Here is a 26,975-nt window from a genome sequence, read left to right on the forward strand (position 1 = left end):
GTTTTTCACCTGCTTTTTGAAAAGCAAAGGTTGCTTTTGGGAAAAGTCCAAAAGAACTTTCGGTGTTTTCTACACCTGCTGCTTCACATGTTCTCGTCTGTTTCTGAATTGTGACCGAGGACAAACGAGTCGTTGTCTGCCTGGGCCATCCTTACTGTTGTTGTATTATCTTCGACATCTGTATCAACATACATCTTGTAGTGGTTATCTGTTTCAAGCTTCTCCACCCATCGTAAGCATGCCAGTGTCGAATCTATCTCCTTTCTGGTAAGAGATAGGAATAAGTCACTGCTGACTACGTCAGGATGATCATAAGCAGTGATAATAATCTTTTCTCCTGCTGCCAGGAAGGTATTATGGACATCTTCTGAGATGATCTTCTTGATATATTCTAGAGTCATGGCCTTCATCCACGGGATACTTGAGTTTGGCTGGCCATTGTACCCTACACAAGCTGGTTGAAGATATTTCCTCTGAATAATTCTTACATAATGATGAGGAGGAATATATTCGACTTCACCGTTTGCCTTCTGGATCCATTCTGGAGGAGTGGATCTGAACTTCAATCGAAACATACAGTCATTTTTTCTTATGTTTTTGACTGTGTTGACAATGATAGGCGGCAAACCTTTTAGATCATCATTTGTCTTGGTCCATAGATTATGGACAAAACCATTTTCAACAAGCCAGAGCTTGTGTTCTTGAGGATGTTCACTCTGAACATTAACCAGGTATCTCCCAACATAAGGACCTGAAACAATAAAAAGAGTTGGGGGAACCAGGTCTTCTGGATTATGTCTTCCTATCAGACTATGGAATTCATGCCAGTCTGATTCATTAAGTGCCATGACAGGAACCCTAGCACTTTCTGGACTTTCAAGGAAGAGAATTTTTTCTTTTCTTACAGCACTCTGCTGTATATGACTTTCTTCAAATTGTGGTATGGCATTCTCATATAGTTCTTCAGCTAGTGCAAAGAGTGCCGGGAACATTAGACCACTGCTTTTTTCTTGAAAGGCAAATAAGAGATTATCCAAAATTGTCTTCTGGTGATAAGCTAGTCTCCTGCCAGTTCTGAACACAGGAGTATCAAAAGTTCTTAATTCATAATTAAAAACATTTATGACTCCAGTTGGAGTTGGTCTGCTTTTTGGCAAAGCAGCAGCCATCAACGGTCTTGATGAGCCTTTACAGTCTGCCGTTTGAGACGGGCTAGCCAATCCTTTACCCTGAGATTGATCAGTTGAGGCTAGTCCTTTAGGACTTAGCAGAAACCTTTTAAGAACCTTTTCTTTGGTTTCCATAGGATCTTCTTGAGGTTCATGTTCTTTCCCAGTTCTTCTGTTTCTGGGATTACGACCTTCGTCGTCTTCTCTTTGGCTGAACATTGCCATTTCTCTGGTCAATGCGTCTGGAAGATAATTCTTGTTTTCTGCAATTAATTCAACATTATAATCATATTGGTTAAGAAATAATTGCCAGTTTGCTAATCTTCCTCTATCAGCAGCTTTATCAAGTTTAAAATTTTTGAAATTCTTTACTCTGGCACAATCGGTGCAGACAGTAAAGGGTTTTCCAAGAAAAGCTGGAGAATTTAAAATCGTTTTCTTGACAGCTAAAATTTCCTTTTCCCCTGTGGGATAATTCAGTTCTGCAGGGCTGAACTTGCCACTACAAAATTTGTAAATCTTTTCGATGTTAGTTCCAGGCGTTTTTGCAAGGACTACACCGGACCAGTAATTATCACTTGCATCGGTCTGGAGGATAATTTCATCATTTTCTTCTGGTTGTTAAAGAGGAGGGAGGTTTTTGCAGAGATTTTTTATCTGCTTCACGATCTTTTCATCGTCTTCTGTGAAGTTCCATTTTCTTTTGGAACTCGTCTTAGGAGATAACATTGCTGTTAACCCTGAGATTTTATGAATGAAATCTCTCCCATAATTTATGACACCAAGGAATCTCTCTAGACTCTTAGCATCAGGAATTCTGTCTGGAAACTTCCAGATCTTCTCAAGGATATGAAGTTGGAGTTTTATGACTCCATTCTTGATGTTTATGCCTAGGAAATCAACTTCATCGAGGATAAAGAAGATTTTCTTCTCACCTAAGATAATTCCATGCTGAACTATCAGCTTTACTACCTCATGGAGGTGTTTCATGTGTTCTTCTCGGTTCTTGGAGAAGACCAGGATGTAATCTATGTAGACGACGCAGAACTCCGCTACATGCTTGAAGATGTTGTCCATCTTTCTTTGGAAGATTGAGGGAGCTTGCTTTAAACCAAAAGGCATTACCAGCCATTCGTAATGACCTTGTGGTGTTCCAAATGCAGTGAGAGGTACACTCTCAGGATGCATCTTGACTTGCCAGAAACCTGACTTTGCATCGAATTTCAAAAAAACTTTGGCTCCTCTGAGCTGGTTGATCAGAACTCGTACCTGAGCGATTTGATAACCGTCTTTGACAGTCTTCCTGTTAACATCTCGGTAGTCAATCACCATTCTAGCTTTGCCTCGTAGGTTCTCTCCATGATTTCTTACATAGAATGCTAGAGCATGATGAGGGCTAGTGGAAGGTTGAATTAATCTCTTTTTCAGGAGATCTTCAATATCACTTCTGAATTCTTTCTGGTCTTCCTCTTTGTACTGAGGAATAGCTTTGACATGGCAGATAGCGTTCATGTCATGCAATCTCAATTCACAGACCACTGGGTCTTTTTCCCAAAACTTCTGAGGATTTGTATCTACATTCTGTTATAGTAGTTTCTTGATTTTTTCAAGGGTGGGAATTTGTTGAGACTCAAGATTGTTCTGAAAGTACTTGAGGTTGTGCTCATGGATGAAACTGGTTTCTTCATCTTCACTAGTTTCTTCTTCTTCTTCAGAAGATTCTTCAACAAGCAATTCTTCTTGTTGCTTGCTTGATTTGGAGTATGGGTTCAAATTTGGGTTTGTAGGGGGTAAGATCACCACTATTCTATTGCGATCTCTGATAGTGAGTAGTAAAACCGGGACCTACCACACTGAATGCATGTGTGAGTCGGTCTGCCCAGAACACCCGTTCTCCTTTTCTGAAGCCGATCGCTTCTTCATCTTGAATGAACCGTTGTTGGAGAATAAAATCATTTCCCAACAAAAAATCAGATCCTTGGCCTTCAGATTGCCAAACATTCTGGATGATAAATGTTCCTCCACCAATGGTGATATGAACATTTTTTGCTACCTTTTTCATGGTGAGATGGCTTCCATCAAATGTAACACCAGTAGCAGATTTTTTCTTATCTTCTTTCCAGAGTTTATCTGGAATTGCAAATCTCTTTGCAACAGTAAATCCTGATCCATTATCTACAAAGGCGTGTAGATGATATTTTCTGTGATCAGGGAATTTTAGTCCAATCTCTATGTAGTTGCTGTATCTACTGGTAAAGACGACTTTTGACTGATGAAGCTCATTTTCCTGAGCTTGTTCCTTTGGAATGAATGGTTTACATTCTTCTGGAACATTTTCCTGAGTGGGTGATTTATCAAAACTAGAAAGTTTTGTATTATCCCAGTCTGTAGGAATTATCTTGTTGATCTCTGGATCATTGAACCATGACGGAGGGTCATATCTGACTTTATAATCAAACTTGTCAGATGGTTGGCCAAGTAGATCCCATGTGTCAGTAACCTCTTGTCGTTCTAAGAGATGAACAGTTTCTGGTGGTTTCACCAGTTATGCATTTTCTGGTATTTCGACCAGTTCAATATCTTCATCAATGTTTTCTTCACAGATGATTTCTTCCTTTTTTTCTGAGGAAGATGGAGGAGAAGGTTCCATAATTTTTTGGAACAGAGTTTCTACCTCTTTTTCTTCTTCTTTCTCTTTTTGTTCAGAGAAATATTCTTCATATTCTTATTCAACCAATTGGTTGACAAGGCCATTCTTGGTTTTTCTTCCAGCTTCAGCTATGAAGCATTCTTTGTGATAAGTCTTTTTTGACTCTTCACAAAACATAGGGAGACCATTCTTTTCGTGACAAAAGCAGTAGTCACAAACGAATGTACTGATAGGAGCATTTTAATGTGATATTTTAATAGTTAATTCCTCACATTTTGGTTAATTAATTCCTTAACTGAATCGATTTTTAATTCAATTTCTATTTTTAGGTACATTGGAGTAGATGAAGGTGAAATGAGCGTTAGGTCCATAATTACCTAGAAATGATGGAGAAAAATGGAAATGTACTAAAAGATCAATTTTACACATATTCCTACTCCGGCTAGGAGAAACCAAGCCAAGCAAAGAAGAATGAGCGGCCGCCTGACCAAATGAACTTCAAATGAGCTGAAACCTTCCAGATCCATTCTAGACACCCAAAGGATCATTTCTTATGAAGAGTGCCAGAGCAAAATATGAGTGGAATGCCTTCAAACAATCAGCCTAATTTTCTACATAAGCAAAACCGGAAAACTGGACCTGTAAGAGGTCCAGCAGCATTTCCGGCCCAACCACATGGATTGAAGCTCTGAAAATTTGTCAGGATGATCTACACTCATAGAGGAACATTTGATATGAAGAAATCGGAGGCCCAATATGAAGTTTTGATGGAGAAATAATTAAAGGAATAAAGGGGCAGAAACTAACCTGAAAACAGCTCAACACCACATATTCATGTTTCCCACCCACATGAAGAAAGCTAGATGCTTTTCTCTTTTTCCTTAGATATATTTTTTCTACAATCTCTTTAATAGATCATCATCACTTCCATGTTGCTGCACCTTCATGCTTTGCTTTCATTTCATCATTTCTCTTTCTTTTCCATATTCTACAAATCACTTTCATACTCCACTTTCATTATTTTTCTTCCACTCATCATTTCACTCTTCTTTTTTTTCCCTATATAAACACATTCTCCTCTCATTCTAAACCAATTCCTTCATCCATTCCATCTTCTTTGTCTCTCCATTTCCTTTCCATTTTCTCTTCATCCTCTAGTGCATTCAACGTTTCAAGCAAGGGAGAAGAAGAAGAAGAAGGAGCCGTGAGCATCATCATCCATCCTCCACCTTGAAGCTTGCTTTCGAGATTCAAGAATCCATAACATTTCATCCTTCATCCCCATCTCCATCTCACGGTGTAATTCAACCTCTTTCTTTGTAATCTTGCTTAGTTTCGTGAGAATTGTTTTTAGTTGACATTTATGTTTGAACAAGGTTTATATTCTGAAATTTTATGATTGAATAAAGAATTTCGATTCTTATGTTGTAATTCCAAAGTTGCTTATGTGTGATTGTTCGATTGAATTTGCTTTATAGATATCTTTTGTATTTTAATCTTATGTGGTTCGAAACACTTAGGGTTTTGATATGAATGGTGCTAGATTTAAGAACATGATTCAACTTTTTGTGTTATGAACTTAAATCAAAAGTAGTAAAGGTTTTGGACAAAAATCGAATTCAATTGAAGAGGATTGCAATTAGGTGAACTTATTCATACTAAGTTGTACACTTGAGTTGATAGCATTTCTATGTGTTTCATGCGTTGAACATGTCATGATTGACTAGCTTTCTAGGGCTTGATTACATGTTTGATAGGATTAGTCTATGTGCTTTCACTTAGATTAATTAGCATTGAAAAGTAAAATATGGGAAATCGTTTGCTTTCGAATGTTTCACATGATCAACTCCTTTCACATGACTTGGAAGAACAATGTAGGGTTAATTCGAATTCAATGATAAACTTGGGTTTAATCTTTGTTTCTTATGTTTCATTCTTGTACATGTGTTTTTATATTTTCTTTATTTTAATTTTCAATTCTATAATTCTTAAAACCCCCCCCCCCTTATTTTTGTTCTCTTGTATATATTTATTCTTTATTTTATTTCTGTAAATAATACTTTTCTTTATTTGTTACACAATGACAGGTATACCCTCAATCCCCGGAATAGAACGATCCCTACTTACTTATACTACTAACGACATTTCAGGGTTAAATTATGCGCTTGCCGAAAGCTATATCATATACCAGGGTTCACCTGATAAGAAGACATGAAGGATTCTGTCTTGCTTTCTTCCCAGTTTTTGATTTTCAAAACATTCATTTGTCTGGATTCGAAGTACTCTACTTCAGAATCTATCTCAGACTCATCTGATGAACTTTCTTCTTCTTCAGACCAGGCAGAGTAGACTGACCTGTCGTCATCTTCATCATCAGAATAGGCTATTTCGTAGCCTTTCATATTTGCTACCTCTACTATTTGCTCGTATTCTTCAAAGAGAGCTTTAGTAGATCTTTTACCCTTTTCCGGGCATTCATTGGCATAGTGCCCTTCAGCTTTACACAACCAACATCTGCAAGCTTTCTTGCTAGGTTGTTGTTTATGCTGATGAGTAGTATTCTTCTTTTTCTTGAAGAATTTGTTTTTAGGATTTTCATCCTCCTGTTTCTTGTAATTGGAACTTCTCTTGAATTTCCAATTCTTCTTTTGATTACTCTTTTTGAATTTTTTAGAGTAATATTTTTCTTTTCTTTTTCTGTGGAACTTGGATTCATGACATCCCCAGTTTGTGGGCATATCCAATATTCCGTAACAGAAATTTTCAACTCCTTTGAGTTGCTTCTTGGCCATCTTAGCTCTAAGATTGGCTTTGCATTGTTCTTTCAGTAATTGCCGGATTCTGTCGGCAATTCCTCCAACTGAAAATCTTTCAATTGGTTTTTCAGCTATGCTTTCTCTCACAGCTGTCCTCCATGGTTCAGGGAGTTTTCTGTGCAACAGATTAACTAGATCAGTATTCTCTAGTTCACCAATTGTACAGTAGTATTCCTGAAACTCATTCAGGTATTCTTCGAAATATCTCATGGCACAGATTTTGAGAGCATAGATATTCGATTTTGCCGTTTCTTTGGCTTTTTCACTCAAATTTGAGAGATCTCCACAGAACTGATCGTACAGGGGTACTGCAAAATCATACGGAGACTTTGAAGTTTTGATTTCTTCCAGCCACTCTTTTCCTCTGGCTGTTTCTTTGAAAGAGAAGTAATACTTTTTTGCTACTCCGGTGAGAGTAGTTTCAAAGTACATCTGCAGATCAGGAGCTTCAAATTTTCCAAGGGTAAGAGCAGAGGCCATCATTAGGCTGTCTACCCATTGGTCAAGGGTTTTTCTTTTGTCTAGAGCTTTATCCAGATCTAGCCAAATTCCATAGTTGGAAATTGGTACTCTGGGTATATTATCCTCTGGGACAAATCTTTGAGAATTTCTTTCTCCATTTCTGCCCGTAGGGGCTTTCTGTATAGGGAGTTTGACTTTTCCCTTTTCTCGAACGATGGAAGTCTTGGAGCTTTCTCCTTCTTCCATTTCAATATCTTGATAAGGAAAGACTTTTCTCGTCTTTCTGATTTTGAATTTTTTCATTTCTTCGATTAGTTTTTCTAATCGTTCAGAACTTTCACAATTCTCAGCTTCTTTATAGAGATCATAGAGCCTCTCGGCTCTGAGCATATGGACTGGTCTGATTAGATCAGCTTCTAGATCTTCTTCTGATATTGGCTCTTCAATAGTGGGTTTTGTACCACTGACACTAGCTTCTCTAGTGCTGTAACTTCTTCTCAGAAGACTGCTGTTTATCCTGAGGTTCTCAGGACAGACATCACTTTTCCTGTGATTGTCGAAGTTGAGGCTGATTTCTCCAGTTCTTCTACTCTCGTAGATTTTTGCTTTTGCTCTTTCCGGTTGCTTTTTTGGACCAGATAATTTCCATTCAAGAGGAAATGTTACTTCTTTCCAAGTAACTTTGTGGATCTGCTGTGAATGGTTCTTCTGATTGGTGAGGAATCCTTGTCTTAGGGGCTACTGTGGTACTCATCAATTTATAGTATATTCTATATACTATTGCAAGTTCTTGCATATCTTCTTTCATGGATATGCCATCCGTCTTGACTCTCAGTCTGAGGCAGTGAGCTGCATCTTTCAAGCTGGTGGTGAAGTTAGGGAAGCAGTTGAAATACGCCACTTGGTCGCATAGGGATGCTTCGAGTGTTCCCAACAGACTAGCTTGGAAGTCTGTTAACCTGTTGTCCTGTAGAACACATAGGACTGAACAGTTTATTCCTTCACGAGCAAGCAGATTTATGCCTACTTGGACTGCTCCAATATGCATAAATTGATATTTTTTTATTGTGCTCTGGCAACTTCTGCTGGAGTGATCAATAGAAGATCAGTCTCTCCACCTACTGTTGCTGGTGTTGTAATCTCCAGTAGTTTGAAATAATGGCTATCCATTAAATCAAATTTTCCTCTTTTGTAGATCTGTTTAAAATCTAGCTTTGGGATTGAGGAATTTTTTACTTCTTGTTCAATCTCATTGAACTCAAATTCTTCAGCATTTAGGAGTTGTACTCCTTTCTTTTTTCCAAAGATGCTTAACATCTTCATTTCTCTTTTTTTCCGGGTTTTCATACCGGATACTAGTAGAACTAGTTGAAGGATCCAGAAAAATCATATTTGGAACAGGATTTTTGTCTGGCCTTTCTAATGGCTTGAATCCATTAGCTTTCTTTTTTACTGTAGGCACTTTCTTGTCATTCAGTATATTCTTCATAGAGTCTAGCGTTTTTTGCTGTTCATTGATTTTTCTACTGACGACTGTCAGCTTTTCTTCTTCCGTTTTTGGAAGTTCCTTGATATAATCCAGTTTGTTTTCCAATCTTTCTAATTGGTGGATTATAGCAGGTAGTTTCTCTAGATGAGACTGGCATCTAGATATTTCTAGTAACAGCTTCTGATATTTCTCATCAGAAGATTTCAGTAGAGAATTTATTTTCTCTAATAACAATTCTGACATTGTCCCCATTAAGGAGGGGTTCTCTTTTGAGCTATTTTACAGGCTCTGATACCAACTGAGGCAGATCTAACCAATACTTAAATAATCGAGTGGTTTTTGTTCTATCTCTAGAACATATAAAAGATTATCAATATCTTCTTCTAATTTATAGATCCTAGTCTGGAGTCTATAAATGATATCCCAATAGTTGGGAGTCTCTTTGTTAAGACTATCTCTATAGTCTTTCAGCTTTTTCAATTTTTCTCTTTCTTTTTTCAATTCTTTGCTAGTATTCTTACAGATTGCAACTAATTCAAGTCTATCAACGATTATGAATAGTAAAATCTACTGTTTACGGTCGAATGGAGGATACAATCCTGCTGTAATTATATTTAGACAAATAAATTCAAGATGGGCCCACCACGTTTCATCAAAAGAAAATAAAAGGAAACAAACGAATAGTAAAAGCTAGAGAAAGGGGTATTAAGGGGATAAACATTAAGTGAAAGGAATAGTTGGGAGAAAAAGAGAAAACTTTTGTGTGAGTGGGGTTGAAAATAAGTTGGTGGAGTGTATGGATGGGGTTGTATTTGGTATTCTATGGGTAAGTGGTCATTATCCCATAAATAAATGATTTGGGTCACTAATAAGTACGTATTGTATGGACCAAATCTCTACTATTATAAATGGAAGCCCTCTTTTAGTGTAGATCATTTTCTGTTTTTTTTTTCTCCTAACACAATGTCACCCGCGAGAAATGCGGGCATGTTGCTAGTAACCAATAATATCAACTTGGGCTACCACGTTACCATGATATGAGATTATAAAATAATTATTATTTTTATTTAAGTTTAGCTCATCACGATTATCTATACTATTATTAAGATAATAGACTTTGTTAGCCAGAACTGAAATTTTTGATAGATTTAACCCTGAAAGATTAAAAAACTTTGAGAATAAATTAAATCACAAGGGTAAATATGACAATTATAAAATAGATTTTTATTAAGAAAATAAAAAAAAATAGCCCACAATCTCCACTTTTCTCTCGCACTATTTTCTCTCTGCAATAACTGTTTTTCTTTTTTCAAATAAAAAATAATTACACATGCAGAGCATGTATGAAAAAAGCTAGTATTATTATAGAACAAGTGCAAAATGAGTTTTTGTTAAACTATTATCGACAACGATAGATAACAGTTTAAAAATATATTATAATTTATGAACCGAATATATAAGGTTTGTTCATAAGATCTACAATCCAAATGTATGAATTCAAGATAAACTAATTTTTCATTTTGGTGAGCGTGGCCTATTGGTTAGTTTGCTTAACTAACACCATGGAGATCATGAATTTAAATCTCATAGACATCAGGATCGGGTGGGAGTTACATTGTCTAGAATCTAAAAAAAAAAGAATTTCATCCTCTATATGAAATTTAATATTGAGTTCAAACTCGGTCCAAAACCGAAGACGAGCTTAACTCAAGCCGTATGCCGTACTCCTAGTCGTCCTAAAACGACACGCCATGTGCAACGAAACGGGCCTTGCCGAATGTCGGTTTTGACACTCCCAGTCCCCCCCCCCTAACGCACGGACCACTTCATTTCCAGTCCATACCCAGCATGCATCTCTGCAACAAAAACTAGATAGCACTGATGAGATTTTAATCCACCGGTGTGAGCTTGGTGGCCAAGTATGGTGTTCCGAGGCGATTCTCTAAAATGGGTTGTAGTCGCCTTGACGATTCTGCACCCGGTTGACCCGCTCTCTGCCAACTGCCATTTCAGTTTTGTTGGCGATTACAAGCTCTACGACTTCAGTTTGGATACTCCCATACCCTTGTATCCTCACGGAGTTCAAAGCGAAGATGGGTACTCTCCTTTCTAATTCTGCAATTATTTTCATTGTTGTTTCAGTTTCTATTTTGGGCTCTTGAAATTTTGATTGGCAATGCATTTTTATGTTCCGATTTATTTACCTATAATTCAATTCAGTTTAGTTTTGGGAAACCTACAACAGTGATAGTTATATCATTTATATGGAAACAATATGATTTAACGGAGTTATGGACAGGAGTGCTGTTTTTGTCATATACAGTAAAGGCAAAAGGTGTTGCGTAGTGGTATTTTGATACACTATTGTTAGTTGGTGAATTCCGTCGGCTTCTAATATAAGTGAGCCTTTTGTTTTCCTTGGCTTTCACCACTGCAGGTTCTACAAGGTCGTAGGAAATAAGACTGTGATCTGGTTTCAGGTTCGCTCTATCAGGTCACACCTTTGTTTTTCAACTGATCTTTCTTTCTTATGACCACAATCATGTTGTTAAGATGCATTTAAGTATAACTTCTTACTCGTAAAGTAAAAGTGAATGAGATGGTCTGTTGTTTTGGATTACTGAACATGAGGTTAAAAAGAGACTCAACATACTGTAGACTGTAGAGTGAAGTTCAAACATTATGACTAGGTCCATCCATTGTTCTTATGCTGAACAGAGATTAATGTTTAACTATGGTCTTTATACAAGCAGTTATAGGCTTTATTATTTATTGCAACTAGATTCATTTTTGAGTTTCTCTTCTTTGATTGTGTGGACCAGCTTTGCGATGGAATGATTTTCAATCACGACCCACCTAGATGTGTTGATTGCTCGGTAGATTTCTCAACTTCCATGCTATTACTCTGTCTATTTTAATAGAGAAGGCAATTATATTGTTGTAATTTGAAATGCTTGCAATTATATTTACTTGGTGGGAATATTATTTCCTCATATTTTGACCTGTAATGGAGTTGTTTGTGCTCTCTAACTCGAGCTAGCTAAAAGAACTAGAGGCCAAGTTATTTCTAAGAGGTAAAATCTAAAACTAGCATAACAGGGTGGGCGATTGAGAAGAATAGATACTAATGTTAATCATGTTATTGTTATAGCATCAAGGGCCTAAAGCATATAAGACCTTAATAGACGATTAGTTTGAATTGACCTGGATAGTTATATTCATATAGAAACCCTTGATCGGGGTTGCATTTAGGTTGGGTAGCCTGTTGTTCCAATTTCACTTATAAGGAAAACGATAGTAGTTTTACATGCATCACAAATTTCTATAAAATATCTTGTTCATTTGATTATCTTATTGAGCATTGCAGGATTGTGGTGGCCCATCACACTGTGGCATGGGTTGTAGTGCTCTTGTAGCAAAAAACACAGGAGGTATATATTGTCTAAGGTTTCATATCATTAATGTTGTATCCACTATGTTTATAAAGGAATGCTAAACCCTTATGGAGACTCTAACTGTGCTGGCCCTGCGGCTCCCTTTTTAATTTCTAACAAAGCAGCATCATGACTGGCCTTTCTTATCTAGTTTGGACCACAACTATTCTATGTTAGAATTCTGTATATTCCTCTAAATGAATTCTGTTGTGACTACAGGTTACGATGTTTGCACTAACATTGGGCGTGCCTCGAGCATGGACATTAACATAATTGGTGAATTTTCATCTATTTATTTTCTCAGTACCTTCCTAAGATTCCAAATTGATCAATAGTGTAACTCAAACATGGCATTGCACAAGATATGTCTGGATATGCATGCTTTTTGTCCTTCATGAATAATTCCGGAAGATTAATCATTTTCTTGTTGTCCCAATATGCAGATAAGAACAATCCTCACATTGGTGTCATTGTTAAGATGTCAAGTAATGGCCTAAATGAAAATTGTTCACTCTCTGTGTCTGTAATTTGTGATCCTTATGGATTTCAGGCAAGACTTTGTACCCAATAATATCTGTAGGTTGAAAAAATTTCTTACATGCCTGGTTCATGGTCTAGTTTCTAATCTTTTTATTTTGCAGGGACCATATTCGTTGGAGAAAACAGGGACATGTAACTATGTAAGTGCCTCAATGCTTATTGTTTAATATTATATAAGATTGGGTTAAATACCAATTTGGTGACAAAAGCAATGCCAGATCCTGCATGTGTGACTGGTGTGCAAAATCTATGGCCATAACTAATGCACAGCGATCTTTTCTATTAGTTGACTGTTTAAGGCTTGTGGTTATTGATTTATCTTAAGATTAATTGAAGTAAATGTATGTCATGAGTTGTCCATGAGAATAAAGAAATATTCTCCATATTCCATGAACTTTACACCATGTATCTCCAGCAGGCGCTGAAAGGCTTGTGATTTATGAAAACAATAGTGTTGTATAGTGATAGTGTATTTCAAAATGTTTGTGCCATGAAGCATTGAAACTTTGGAAATGTGTAGTGATTGTATGCATGATTCATATAGTTTTCATCTCATAATCTTCTCTATCTGACAGGGTACAGTGCTGAAGCATCCTTCTGGCTGTGCCAAGATTGTACATGTTAGTGGCAAAGGATGGGGCTGGTTTGCCACCTTTCTAATAATGTAAGAGTCACTTATTTTCTGGCAAGTTGCTTCCTTAGAAATGATATTTTTTATGCTTGATTCTTAGAATTCTTTTTTGCCATCTTTATTGACTTATAATTCAATTAATTTCAGAGTCTTGTGCATTTTTGGAGTGTATCTGTTGGCTGGTGCAGTTTATCGATATTGTAGTCTTGGAGTTAGTGGAATAGATGTATGTCTTCTAACTCAATTGATCTGCTTCTTCCATGCAGCCAGCAGACGGTTTAGTTATAGTTGATATATGTCTGGAATTGTTTTATGCATACCTTCATTTATTTGCTGTTAATTGTCATGAGATGGAGTTTGAGTTTTCTTATAATCCATGCGAGGGAGAACTGATTATGTCAATGAGTCAAGTAAAATGGTGATCACAGATTAGGCATAGTTAACATGATGGTATCAGTAAATAAGCCATGACAGGATATGTCGATGGAAAGAGAATCAAACCATATTATCCTTAGGGCCAATGTATCCAATAGGGCTTTGAGCCACATATGCTCATCTCATGCTGGGTTCAAACTGTACAACTATTATCTTACTTTTAGCAAATATGAGATAAGCCACATATGCTCATCTCATGCTGGGTTCAAACTGTACAACTATTATCTTACTTTTAGCAAATATGAGATGCAGCGTACTGTTTAGCAAATTATGATTTCCTGTCTATCATCTTTTCAGTCAGATTCCAAAACTGATTATGACATGTTACATCATGTTGCAGTAGAGGAAATTATACTCATTACTTTTAGTCTGTGAAAGCATCCATCATTTTGGTTGGTGTAAACCATTATCATTAAATTCTGATGTGTTGTTCCTCTTTGTTTCAGATTATACCAAATCTGGACTTTTGGACTGGCTTACCTCAGCAAGCACAAGTATTCTATTATTTAATCTGTTTTATCTTGCTCTTTGTTCTGTACTTCATTGCTGTCTCGCAGATATAAACTCCTAAGCAATTAGTGTGCCTTTCTCAAGCGTTCTAGTTTAACGACTGACCGCTTCTTTCGTTTTGATTCCAGAGTGTGTCTGCTTCTTTATTGCACAAATTTAGGGGATCTTCTCAAGGTTATCGAAGCTCCTATTCTCCTGTCAACTTCTGAGCGAGCATAAAGATTGTTGTTCTAGGTTAAGCTAGTGAAGTTCATTTTATCTGTACTTCGACATCAACATCAGCGAACAAGAGAAAATTGTTATGCACACAACGGCCTAGTCAAAGCTACCACATAAGCTTTACAGCACCATAATGTAAAAGGTGCTCTTGCCATCTCACCTAAGTGTTCTGCTTTCTCTTTTTTCTTTTTTCTCCTGAAGGAGAGACCTCATCAATGGGGTGGAATAGGTGCTCATTTTCAATGTATTGTTTACACACAGATTTTGATATCATAGATGAAATTGAGTAATGAAAACTTTAAGATTTTGAGAATCATGCAGTATCTTGTTTGGTTACATGTTTTGCATTGTATGACTAGAACTTGAGTTGGAGCGAGCATATTTTCTTCTTTGTCTTATTTATTGTTGGTTAGTATTCAGCTTATTGCTGTTTTTTGAATTGATGGAATCTGATTCACATGTTTAGAAAGATGAAGATACTGGAGAGCTCTAGGTTCATAGTGGACATTCTAGATTTATGTTTTCACCAAATTTTGATTGGATTTTGGACTAATGTACCAAAACCATAATCTGGATACCTTGATATGTATCTTTCATCCAATTATGTGGCTGGGTGTTGTCACAGCTGAGCAGTTAGGTTAGGGTGGTGATTTAGTGGGGGAGGGTGTTTGATTGTATTCTAGTAGGAACATATGCACATGCATGTAAATGAATGCTTCAGCGTGATCTCCTGGATTGGCTGGAACAGTTGTGGTTTGGTATATACAGAAAAAAGTTCCTATAGAGTGCCTGGAATAGTGTGATTTTGGATATCCCAACTAGCATTAAATGCCTCTGGGTTATAAAAGCATAGTTCACTGGTTCCTATAGACAGGTTATATTTTCTTTCTTCATTCTATTTTTCAAAATGAAACAGTAATGAATTGAAACTATACAAGGCTTACCTGATCTGCAAGTATTTTATTACTGATTGGGATGTTGCTGGCGAACCACATTGTGGAGGTTCATTGAAAAGCATCAGCAAGCAGCACTGCTGGTTAGGTATCGGAAGGTATAAGATCACGAGTGATGATTCCTTGCCCAAACTGTTAGATGAATGAAGTACATGCATCCTCATCTTGTCTGCCTCATTGTGATTATCTGATTTTGAATACTCTGCACTCTCTGGCTCTTCAATCTCAGGTATGTAATATTACATTGTCAACTTTTATAATGTGTCTTATGAAGATTACAGTAACTTTTCTTTTCTTTTTCTCAGCGTTTGCTGGGGAAGGAAAAGGGGGAGGGGTTGTTAATGGTGGAGAACATTAATGTTTCTTTTTTGGCCAGTGGGAAAGAATACTAATGTTTAAGAGTAATTATTGTGAGCTTTTCTGGCATGAAGATGGTCCAACACTCCAACTTCATAATTTTGTGTCAAGCCATGCATTTGTTTTTCACCTGGCAATAATACTATGAAATTGTTTTTGCTGTGATCTTATGTCTGTGGTGAGATATAGGTCTTGGTGTAGTTAGTGTTAAACATTTAATCTGGAGCTCAAACTTTGGAGCCAGAGAATATCCAGACATGTGAGTCACACTCAGTCACCACAATCTCTACTCACACATCTGAGCTGTTGAACCAATGCTTTGAGCTCTAGATTTGACCGTTTGCTTGTTGTAATTCACTGTGGTTCGACCATTAGTATCTGGGATTGCATGTAATAAGTTTTTCTTTCTGGTGTAAACCCACTTTGAGCTCAGGATCTATCACGCTTTCACAGTCTCACCCCTATCCTAATAGCACTTGAATGAGAGTTCTTGTGTTAGAGTTGATGGATGAGTAGAGGAACTTGGTGCTCCCCTAAATTATGTGGTTAATTTCCCTAAATTATTGTAGTTATTGAAGCATCTAACAAGGATTAAATTATTATTTAGTTGGACAATAATGGATTAGTCAAGTGAATTTGGTTGTTGGGTCACTATTGTAGCACATCTGCGTCATTGTTGTATACTTGTATTGTTGTGCTTGGCTAATTATCGGTCAATGCCAACTACTATGAGGCTGAGATGTTACCCAATTTTTTACCAAACCTTTACCTAAACTAAACCCGCCTCTATGATTATATATCATACTTAATCTTTGCTTCATCTCTCACTTCTTTCCCTTTTCCTTTTGTTGGTGTCATGATAAGGAAGTGCAGACTGAGAATGATTTGCAATGCTTTACTTACCTTAGAAGCCAAGCCACATTTATAGCCCTTCCCCATTCTCATGTATCATTATCACTCACTTTTCACTACCCACTTCTTAGGAAAAAAAAAAAAGAGTTTTTTTTTGGACCAAACATGGTAGTTGGATAGATGAATGTCCAAACACAAAAGAGCCTGAGATCGATGCAACTTGTATATATATTCTCATCTGGTTTTATTCCAAGCGAAATTTTACCAACAATCTGCTTTCAATCTTCCTCTCAGATTTCATCAATTTCCTCATATGTTCGAAACAATTCATTTATGCATATAACCTTCAAATTTGATCATGAGATTTTTCGAATGAGAGAAACGTGCAAGCATTTTCGGAATTTGATTATGATATAAAAGAACCTTCAAAAATTGGAAGAAAAAAAAAATTTCTTAGCAAAGTTATGTGAGATATAACCAGTAAAATATGTGTAATTATTTAGGTCGTGATGTATTTAAATCGGGGTAGAATATGTGTAATGATTAGGTCGTGACGTTTTTGAATCGGGTTAGAAACGATCCGTTCCAAAGATAATCATAGGGTCGCGAATCTGAAAATTTCTACTCAAGCATTGTATCACCTTGAGATTCTTATTCTTCAAAGACAAATTATACAATAACTTAAATTACAAGGAAAAAAAAAAGGAAGTTTTTCTCAAGAGGGTAATGATCGTCTTGGTCTTCCTCAAAAACCCAGCTAAAGTTTCACGCCTGCCACCAACATTAGTTTAAATGTTTAATCAACTTTTATCAAAGACCCTCTAAAGTTTTCCATATAATAATCTCCTTCCCAAATAGTTGTTCCATTCATAATGATTCATTCCACACATATAAGACCATGAAGCTCTTTTGAGCTTCATAAACCCCATACAAAATTCTATTTCTACATGCACAAAATGAAGTCACCCCCATTCTCTTCCTCTTCTTCCTTCTCCGTTTTGCGTAAAGCTCGCCTCTCTCCCTACCTCTTCACCCTCCTCGCCTTCATTCTCTTCGTCGCCGTCCTCTACGGCGAGGACCTCATGTGCATTTTCAGCCAGCAACTCGAACCCCCCGCCGCCGCCTTCTCCGACCATCTCGTCGTCAAACCCGGTGAGTCAACTCACCGAGTTCCGCTGAAGATTTTCCGACCCCAGAAACAGCGGTTTCAGTGGTTCAACTGACTTGGGTTGTTTTGTTTTGTGGGCCTAGGGAAGATCAAGAGGCAGAAGCTGCCGTTCTCCATCGGCAAGACTGATCCGGAGTGCGACATCTTCACCGGAAGATGGGTTTGGGACGAGTCGAATCGGCCCCTTTACGAGGAATCGGAGTGTCCGTACATCCAGCCACAGCTGACTTGCCAGGAACACGGACGGCCGGATAAGGACTACCAGAAATGGCGGTGGCAGCCGGACGGCTGTGATCTTCCCAGGTCAGTAGTAAAAGCATTTTCTAGATCCCAGAGATTAGCCAAATCCAAACGCGTTTAATGTAGAAACGCATTTTTAAGAAAGTTGGACTCGGACTTTCCTGTTGTTTCTTCACACCGACAAAACCAAAGACTTAGAGATTTGTTGGGTTCCTGTGTTAGCGTCTTCCTTGGTTCGTTAAACGACAGCGTTTTGGCTTTGTCGTTATCTTGCCAGAGCGGTTTTTCCAACCCGGACCGGCTGGGAGGCCGGCCGGCCGGCCTGCAAGTCGTGGGTAGGGGGACACGTGTCCTGTTTGCACGATCTCTGCTAGTACAGGTCAAATATGTTTTATGTTCTGGAAGAGAGTTGATGATCCTATTTTACATCTGTCCTTGTGCGGGACAAATTATAAAAGAGCCCCTTCAATATTTGATTTTATGTTTTGTGCCCATAATTTTTGGGATTTTTGAATGGGTAACTACATGTGCATTTTGGCATTAGGGATTTTGGTATAACATATGGGGTCCTTGACATACATGATGTTAACTATATACAAGTAGTTACGTATGTATATAATTCGGACATTTTAATTTGAAACTATGTGTAATTGTCTGTGTATATACGCTCATGTTCTGATTACAAATTTCGTGTTTTTCCACTCTTTAGAAGGTTTATGAAAAACACATGGGATTATTTTTGGAAATTTTTTTTATTATCTAGTAGTAATGTAGTATAATACAAGTGTTATGTGCAAATTTACTATCTAGGATGTTTGATTCTTATGTTCAAATAACTCTTCATATGTTAAAAGCTTGTACCAAATTTTACAGCTTCAATGCTACTTTAATGCTGGAGACTCTAAGAGGGAAGCGGATGATGTTTGTGGGAGATTCTCTGAACAGGGGTCAGTATGTTTCTATGATTTGTCTTCTCCACTCCCTCATTCCCGATGAAGCCAAATCCATGGAAACCTTCGACTCAGATTCACGAACTGTTTTCACAGCCAAGGTGACATTTCACTGGATTTTTATTTTCTGCTTACTAATATGTACATTCACATCGATCTTACTTGATTGATTTTTCATCACAAACTTCAGGATTACAATGCTACAATTGAGTTCTATTGGGCGCCATTTCTTCTTGAGTCGAACTCGGATAATGCTGTCAACCATAGGATATCGGATAGGCTTGTCAGGAAAGGGTCCATGAATTACCATGGCAAACACTGGAAGGGGGTTGATGTATTGGTGTTCAATACCTATCTGTGGTGGATGACCGGCCAGAAATTTAAGATCTTGTATATTCTTTACTCCTTCCTATCAAATTATTAAAAAATAATAATATTAAGGAAATTCGTAAACTATCTCTATAATCAACAAATATCTAATAGCTTGAGTTTTATTTTTCCAGGCAAGGGTCTTTTGAAGATGAGGTGAAAGATATTGTGGAGGTGCCAACCGCGGAGGCTTATCGTATGGCAATGAAAAGTATGCTAAGATGGGTGCGGAGGAACATGGACCGCAATAAGACAAGGGTCTTTTTCACTAGCATGTCACCTTCCCATGGAAAGTGAGTCAAATTACCATGATTTTTTTAACCTCTATTTATTCTCATTCTTGCAAGTGCATACACATAGTTTGCCAAGTTGTGGTGATCACTTGGTAAATTCAATGTAAAGTAAATTTTCTTAGAACGGAAAGTTTTAGTTGAAGTTTGTACAAAGGTGGAGGCCTAATATTTGAAGTGCTTTGGCAGGAGTATTGACTGGGGAGGTGAACCAAACAGGAACTGTTACAATCAAACTAGTTTGATCGAAGATCCGAACTATTGGGGTTCAGATTCCCGGAAAAATATAATGGAGGTAATAGGAGAAGAATTCAGGAAGTCAAAGGTGCCCATTTCATTCCTCAACATCACCCAGCTCTCAAGTTATCGCAAAGATGCACACACGTCAATCTACAAGAAGCAGTGGAGTCCATTGACTCCAGAGCAATTAGCAAACCCTGTTAGCTATGCAGATTGTGTTCATTGGTGTTTGCCTGGTCTGCAGGATACTTGGAATGAGCTTCTCTTTGCCAAAATGTTCTATCCTTGATCCTTGTAAAAGAAAAGAAAGGAGAAAAAAGAAAAAGGAAACATTGCAATAGAATGGTTAAAATTAACCATAAAACATGTGATTGGGAAGACAAAGAGAAGCTGTGTAAATTTGATAGTGATTTTCATGGGAAAAAAAAGGTGGGGAATGGCCATAGGAGGAAACTGATTGATGTATTTTGACGATCGTATATGAAATGAAATTTTTTGCTAAATGTGATCAAGGCCTTTGAAGTTCTTTTGTGATTCTTGTGAAGATGCCTCCGAACTTTGCACACAATCATCCATCAGACAGTACCCTCATAAGAATTTTCTTTTCTGTTTCAACCTAATCAGGTAGTTTATTTAGTGATTGCACAAATAGAAAGTTTGGTACTAATTTGACTAGAAATTTTCCTAAATGAAAATCGAACAAACATCAAGATCAAAGTCGAATATTAATTCAACATTTCAACATCTATGAAACTTGAAAAGTATCGGGTCGGTTGTCCTCTCCACATCCAATTACAAATCAAGTCCTTCAAATTCAGTCGTAAATTCACCGGAAAACAACATTTCAGTCATAAACCTTAAACCCCAGGATAACCTCTTCCCAGTCGTTACATTTCATGCAAAATATGAAGCCGCCACCACTATTGTCTTCTTCTCCTCCTCTTTCACTGTTCACCTTTCTCACTCTCATTCTCTTCTTGTTCTTGGCCATACCGTCAGGACCTTATGTACAACTTCACCCCACAGCTCCAACTCGCCCCAGCAGCTTCGACCTCCGTGGACTCATCAGCACAACGTACTGGTGATCAGTACTACTCAAAGTCTCAAACCAAATCACTCCACCTAGTCAAATTTTTTTTCTTTCATGAAAGTGACATACAAACGAGAATTGTTTTACGTTAAACTGAGTTGGGTTTTTTGTGTGTTTTGTGGTTAGATAGGATCAGGAGGGAGAAGCCCCCATTGGCTAAGACTAGGGAGGAAGAAGGGTGTGACATTTCCAAAGGTTTGGGACGAGTTGACTCGGCTGCATTACCAAGAATCGGAGTGTCCGTACATTCAGCCACAGTTGACTTGCCGAGAACATGGACGGCCGGACAAGGACTACCAGAAATGGAGATAGCAGCCTTACGGCTGTGATCTTCCCAGATCAGTTTACCATCCATGCAAGACGCCTTATTCTGTAGTTTCATTCATATAACTCTGTCTAATTTATTTCAAAAAAAAAATTCCACACACACCCACTATGTCAGAATGTCTAATTCCATTTGGGCCGACGAAGTTTGGCCCAAGAATTTAAACTCAATCCAAACAAGAATCCTTACTCTTCAAAATGATTGGGCCGGTTTTTTAGTTTCGTCTGTGTGGGTAGCTTATGGTACAAGACAGTTTCAATAAAAATGGGCCTTGGAATAGCAAATGTGTGTTTGTGCTAACATGCTAATTCTTATGAACACATATTTTAAGATCGGCCGCAACTTAGGCTTCTTAAACATAGAACATAGCTATTAGAAGGTGTTAAAGTTTGGGGAACTGAAAGATTTTGAAGGGTTTTTTGGTTCTATTTTACTGTTTTTTTTATAAAAAAAAAAAAGGATTTGATGCTATTAGATATCAAAGCCATAAAAACAGGTCAGAGTCTAACATAACTTACATAAGAAAACCGGGACAAAACCGGATAACCTATCTAAGCCACTCTAAACTCATTAAAATCTAAAAGGACGCTCGCTGAACAGCAAGCCTAAACTAAGCAAGAGTAGTCTCGCTCTCTAAAGAAGAAATATCCATCTAGTCTAATCTACCAATCACGCAATTGTGGTACAAATATCAACTAAAAGCATCTTAGAAAAGCCTATAGAAATTACCCATATTTCAAAAGGCTTGAGTCCAGAATGTCTAAACTCCGAGATAGCTTAAGAAAGCGCTAGTCCCTTCCCCTTGGGGTTGGAACTGACGCCATCCTCAGCTTCCTCAGTAGCCAACAACCTCGGAAATAGGTTGCTCCTTAGGCTATTCTTGAAGGTCTGCAACCCTTCTCTAAAGGTGAGCCCCTCACAAACAGGCCCAGTCATCAGTAATGGCCCATTGAAAGCAGTCCCAAGAAATTCCGGCCCAGAAGCCCAAAGCAGCCCGGTCAAAGTCAACCCTAGTTCAAAACTAGGGTTTGCCGCCGGTTTTTTCAGATCTTCCCTGCAGCGTGCCACCGCAGTCACCAGCGCTGCCAGACCAATCCCAGCCAACCTGCGCCTCGATCCAGCCACCGCTGACGCCATCTTGGCCTTTCTACCGTCGTCACAGATCGTTGGAAATCTGTAGCACCACAGCCCGACTCGAGTGCGTCCGGGCTCGACTCCACCACCGGCTTCTCCATTCACCTCGACCTGACCCCCGATATGGTCAAACGAAGCCGACTCACGACGCAGAGCCCAAGCGCAGTGAAAGCTGCAACCCTGCAACCGCCGACGACATGATTTGCCCTCCCACATCGAGAAACACCACCCTCAACCGAGAATCTCCTCAGCCGGAGTCTTTGAGAAACTTGACTGCGATCCCAGTGCCGGTGCAGAAGTGACCACTGTCTCTCCACACACGGGCCGCCGTCATCTTGCTCCTGCATGGTCTGGAGAGCACGAGACTCCCCGCCGTCATCACGAAATTGAAATTTCGCCCTACCGGGTCGCTCCACAAATTTCGGAGGCCCTCTCTCCATTTTTTTGTAATGATTTATTTTACTGTTTCTTATTGTTACATAAAAAGATATATAAGGATTAGATAAAAATGTTATTGGTTGTAGACAAATTAACTTAATTAAACATAATAATGAACAGTGCTGGAAACTGAGCTAAGCACTTGCTAATTTCTTCCAGTCTCCCCAAATTAAGGGATGGAATATTCTTAATTAGGGAATTATGGCATTTTTCCTAGCACTCACATATAATCTAAAAAAAAATGAAAAAAATTGCAATTCTTGACCAAAACCTGTGGAATTATGATCTTGATGGATTAATTGGGTAACATGAGAGCAATATTAACCTTGTCACAAATTTTTTTACACAGATTCAATGCCTCTTTGATGCTTGAATCTTGAGACTCTACAAGGGAAACGGATGATGTTCGTTAGAGATTCTCTAAACCGGGGTCAGAATGTTTCCATGGTTTGTCTTCTCCACTCACTCATCCCCACCGATGCCAAGTCCATGGACACTTTCGACTCAGACTCACGAAATGTTTTCACAGCCAAGGTCACATTTCATGTACTTTCAGTTTACTTCATGTCAAGGGTGTACATTCACAGTTTATTAAGTTCTCACTTTTCTTAATTTATTCCTAATGTTTATAGGATTACAATGCAACGATTGAGTTCTACTGGCCGGGCAACATTTCTGCTTGAATCAAACTCAGGCAATGCTCTCCACCATGGGGTATCCCATAGGATTGCAGGAAAGGATCAATCAATAAGCATGGAAAACATTGGAAGAATGTTGATATGTTGGTGTTTAACACTTACATATGGTGGATGACCAGTTCGAAGTTTATAATTTTCTATATATATACATTCTAACTTTCTCATACTAAACGATATATCCAATTTCTTTTCTCTATTTAATTACCCATTCCTCCTACTATATACATGGCTTACTAACAGAATTCTCAGGCTAGGATCCTTTGATGATGGGTGAAAAATATTGCGGAGGTGCCAATCACAGAGGCTTATCGTATGGCCATGAAAAGTTTAATAAGATGGGTGGAGATTGGAGAAGAATACTGATCCTAAGAAGAGAAGGCTATTTTTCACTAGCATGTCACCTCTCCATGGAAAGTGAGTAAAATCCTTTTATCCCTACATAGATTTGGGCAAAAAGCCTTGCTGTTATCACCAACAAATGGTACCAGAGAAGGTGGAGATGGACTCCAAGTTGCATGAGGTGACATCCCAGCTCAACATAGTTCTGATACCACTTAGTCGGAAATAACTAATTCTTTGTGAATAATTAGCACTATGTCATATAAAGTGTAATCATATTATATAGGGACGGAGCGGTTCCAAAGAGGACGTCTGCACTGTTGTTAAAGTACAGACGTCAACGCAGCAGCCTCAATCAAGCTTCGACGGCGCGGCGCCGCTTGCCGGACGGATGCCAGGGGTAGGACGGATCGGTCTGCAGTCGGGTGGAGTCACCGACGACGAGGTTGTAGCTCTGACCAGAAAGTTGCAGTTGCAGGTCGAGTCGTTGCCCATAACCTGCAACCTCGATCGCTGCCCAGAACCTTCTGGGATGCCTCCGGCCTCCTTCCGCCAAGCCCCGAGCAGCCTTCGCCGCTGGAACACCGCTGCTGCGCCACCGTCTGCACTTTAGCGAAGTGCGGATGTCCGCTTCAGAACCGGCATGTATATAGGGAAGTGTTCACTCCCCATTTTACAAATCACATTTTTTTTCTCTAATTGAAGTTTTTTTTTTATCAAGAAGAAACTTCATTAATAATTAACTGGATACAATGAGTTTTGACATTATCTCATACACAGAGATGACCATTGGACTTCACACTAGAACTCCAAAATGACTGACTGACGGAGCCAAAAAAGCCCTACAGAATTAAACTTGCACTACAATTAAAAGGCAAAGACAATATGCGCAGGAGCAGTGAATCCATGACACACAACTTTGTCAGCACTAACTCGCCACCCAGAGTCCTCCTGACCTGCCTTTGATCGACCAAGTCTACACTCGTTGTGACTTCGAACCCGACCAAAATGAAATGTCGGACTATCAAACCTGAGACTAAATTAAACCCAAGACCATTGCCACCTTAATGTCAACACCATCAATCCACAAATGCTCCAAATCGCCATCACCTCCGACCCGAGATCAAACAGGAACATTCCCACTAGAAGGCCAAGGATGATTGTCTATGCAAGTATGCCACCGCAGACATTTTCGCCACCGCTGCTAACCTAACTCCAGAACAGGAACGACTTCTAGACCACCAAATAGAAGATTGTCTATGCCAAAAATTGCAGTGCACCCGACTCAATAGCTAATACTTAAAACAAAACAAAAGAAACAAAACCCTAAAAACTAGTGATAACTGCCCACCACCAAGGGCCCAACAAACATTAAACTCGGCCCAACTGTATAATCACTGCAACCCATTAGCGAGGCCAACAAACCTTCCACTAGACCCACCACCGTGGCATCACCGGTTCCGTCGCACTGCCTCCAGACCACCACCACCCTAGTCAGTCCACCATCGTCGCCCCACGCACCAAGGTCTCCACCAAGGAGTGCTCGCAGAGAAAGCCGGAAAAGATCCCGTACAGCCCAGATCCGGGCTGCTCTCACGAGCAGGCCTCGATGTCGACCTCAGCCACCACCCATCGAACGAAGGAGAACCCAGCCCTTTCGCCACAGCACCACCACCAAGCACAAGCCAAATTGCCCAGATCCGACAGCCCTCCATCATCACTTAGACCAAATCACCCGCGACCCAAACCAGATCAACCAATGGCAGCCACCATCCAAACCACATCCAACCACCGCTATCAGCTATCAAGCATCGAAACGACCCACTCAAACGTCACAAACGAACGACAAAAAAGAAAACAACCTGTCCGACGACAACGCCGCAAGGACGTGCCGCCGGACGAGCACAAGAGAAAGTTGGGGAAGTCCTAGGCGCGTGCGGCGCGTTCTAGGGTTGATATTGGACCTGTCTTCTAATTGAAGTTCTTATTAAAAAAAAAGACAAAATTAAGTTACTAAGGATAAAAAAATTAAGTTATTAAAAAAAACATAGAGAGTGAATTATAAAACGAAGAATATGAATTTCATTCCCATATTATATATTATTTTGTTAGATTTTTGATGTGAAAAATTAGCCCTTTGTAAACACGTGCAACTTGTATGTTGAGCTATACCACCCAATGAAGATTTCTGGATGCTACCTCTAAAGTGAAAACTTTACCGTGAATTTGAATGTGTGATTACATCCCACAACGAAATTGAATAAAAAATTTGAACTTGTGTTTTATTTGCTAGCTAATGTTTGAGGTTTTTTTTTTGGCAGGATTGTGGATTGGGGGAGGTGAACCAGGAGGCAATTATTACAATCAAACAAGTTTGATGAAGATCCAAACTATTGGGGTTCAGACTTCAGAGTCCCCTACATATATAATGGAGCTAATAAGAGAGGCATTCAGCAAATCAAAGGTGCCAATTACACTTCTGAACATCACCAAACTCTCAAGCTATCGCAGAGACGCACACACGTCAATATACAAGAAGCAATGGAGTCCAGAGCAGTTGGCAAACCCTACTAGCTATGCAGATTGTGTGTATCGGTGCTTGCCTGGCCTTCAAGATACTTGGAATGAGCTTCTTGCAAAACTTTTCTATCCTTGATTGATTCTACTAAAAAATGGTGTGTGCGTAGCTAGGGTAAGGAAATTTGTTATTGTTGTTGTAAAATGAAAAGTAAGAGAGTTTGAGAGAAGAGAGTAATGACACAGAGAATAGAGAGTGTTTAGATGTAGAGAGTAGAATGTGTGTATTATTCATCTCACCATGAGGATCCTTATATAGGACTACATGGTGTACACAAAAGGCACTACTAGAATAATGTCATTAGACATCGCCACTATTAAATCGGTCAGGATTGCACCTGATGTTAAAAATCGTGCTAACATCAGTTTGTGAAAAAACCGATTTCTATGATTATTATAGACATCGGTTACGAAAGTAACCGATGAGAAAAGTTTCGTTCGAAAATTTTTAAAAAACGCGGAGGGACTAAGTTTTAAACTTTGAGAAACGCGGGGACCAATTATTTCATTCCCCCGACACTTACTATTTTTTATCTCTTTCTCTCAAACTTTCGAACCCTAGCTAGCTAAAGACTGTGAGACTCAGCAGCTCATTCACCT

The 26,975-nt window shown here is 38.7% G+C and overlaps 2 protein-coding genes and 1 pseudogene across 4 annotated transcripts; all 3 read left to right on the plus strand.

Annotated features, from left to right (window-relative positions):
- The first annotated feature begins 10,229 nt into the window (after positions 1 to 10,229).
- Positions 10,230 to 14,671, plus strand: LOC112200297. 3 transcript variants are annotated; one of them, XM_024341346.2, is made up of 11 exons: positions 10,253 to 10,683; positions 11,024 to 11,066; positions 11,409 to 11,462; positions 11,954 to 12,017; positions 12,240 to 12,296; positions 12,464 to 12,570; positions 12,662 to 12,700; positions 13,136 to 13,224; positions 13,339 to 13,417; positions 14,073 to 14,120; positions 14,265 to 14,671. In XM_024341346.2, the coding sequence occupies exons 1-11, from the start codon at positions 10,508 to 10,510 to the stop codon at positions 14,343 to 14,345; spliced, it is 837 nt and encodes a 278-aa protein (XP_024197114.1). In that variant the 5' UTR covers positions 10,253 to 10,507; the 3' UTR covers positions 14,346 to 14,671. The 3 variants fall into 3 exon arrangements, with proteins under 3 accessions (XP_024197178.1, XP_024197114.1, XP_024197243.1); XM_024341475.2 differs by having other exon boundaries at positions 10,606 to 10,683; positions 11,024 to 11,080; XM_024341410.2 differs by lacking the exon at positions 13,339 to 13,417 and having other exon boundaries at positions 10,230 to 10,683.
- A 2,460-nt stretch (positions 14,672 to 17,131) lies between these two features.
- Positions 17,132 to 20,282, plus strand: LOC112187740 (protein trichome birefringence-like 33). Its single transcript, XM_024326684.2, has 6 exons — positions 17,132 to 17,669; positions 17,769 to 17,988; positions 18,799 to 18,976; positions 19,066 to 19,265; positions 19,379 to 19,537; positions 19,724 to 20,282. The coding sequence occupies exons 1-6, from the start codon at positions 17,465 to 17,467 to the stop codon at positions 20,061 to 20,063; spliced, it is 1,302 nt and encodes a 433-aa protein (XP_024182452.1). The 5' UTR covers positions 17,132 to 17,464; the 3' UTR covers positions 20,064 to 20,282.
- A 397-nt stretch (positions 20,283 to 20,679) lies between these two features.
- Positions 20,680 to 26,454, plus strand: LOC112171201 (annotated as a pseudogene).
- Positions 26,455 to 26,975: the final 521 nt, after the last annotated feature.

Source organism: Rosa chinensis, chromosome 1 (genome assembly GCF_002994745.2).
Source record: "Rosa chinensis cultivar Old Blush chromosome 1, RchiOBHm-V2, whole genome shotgun sequence".
NCBI lineage: Eukaryota > Viridiplantae > Streptophyta > Magnoliopsida > Rosales > Rosaceae > Rosa > Rosa chinensis.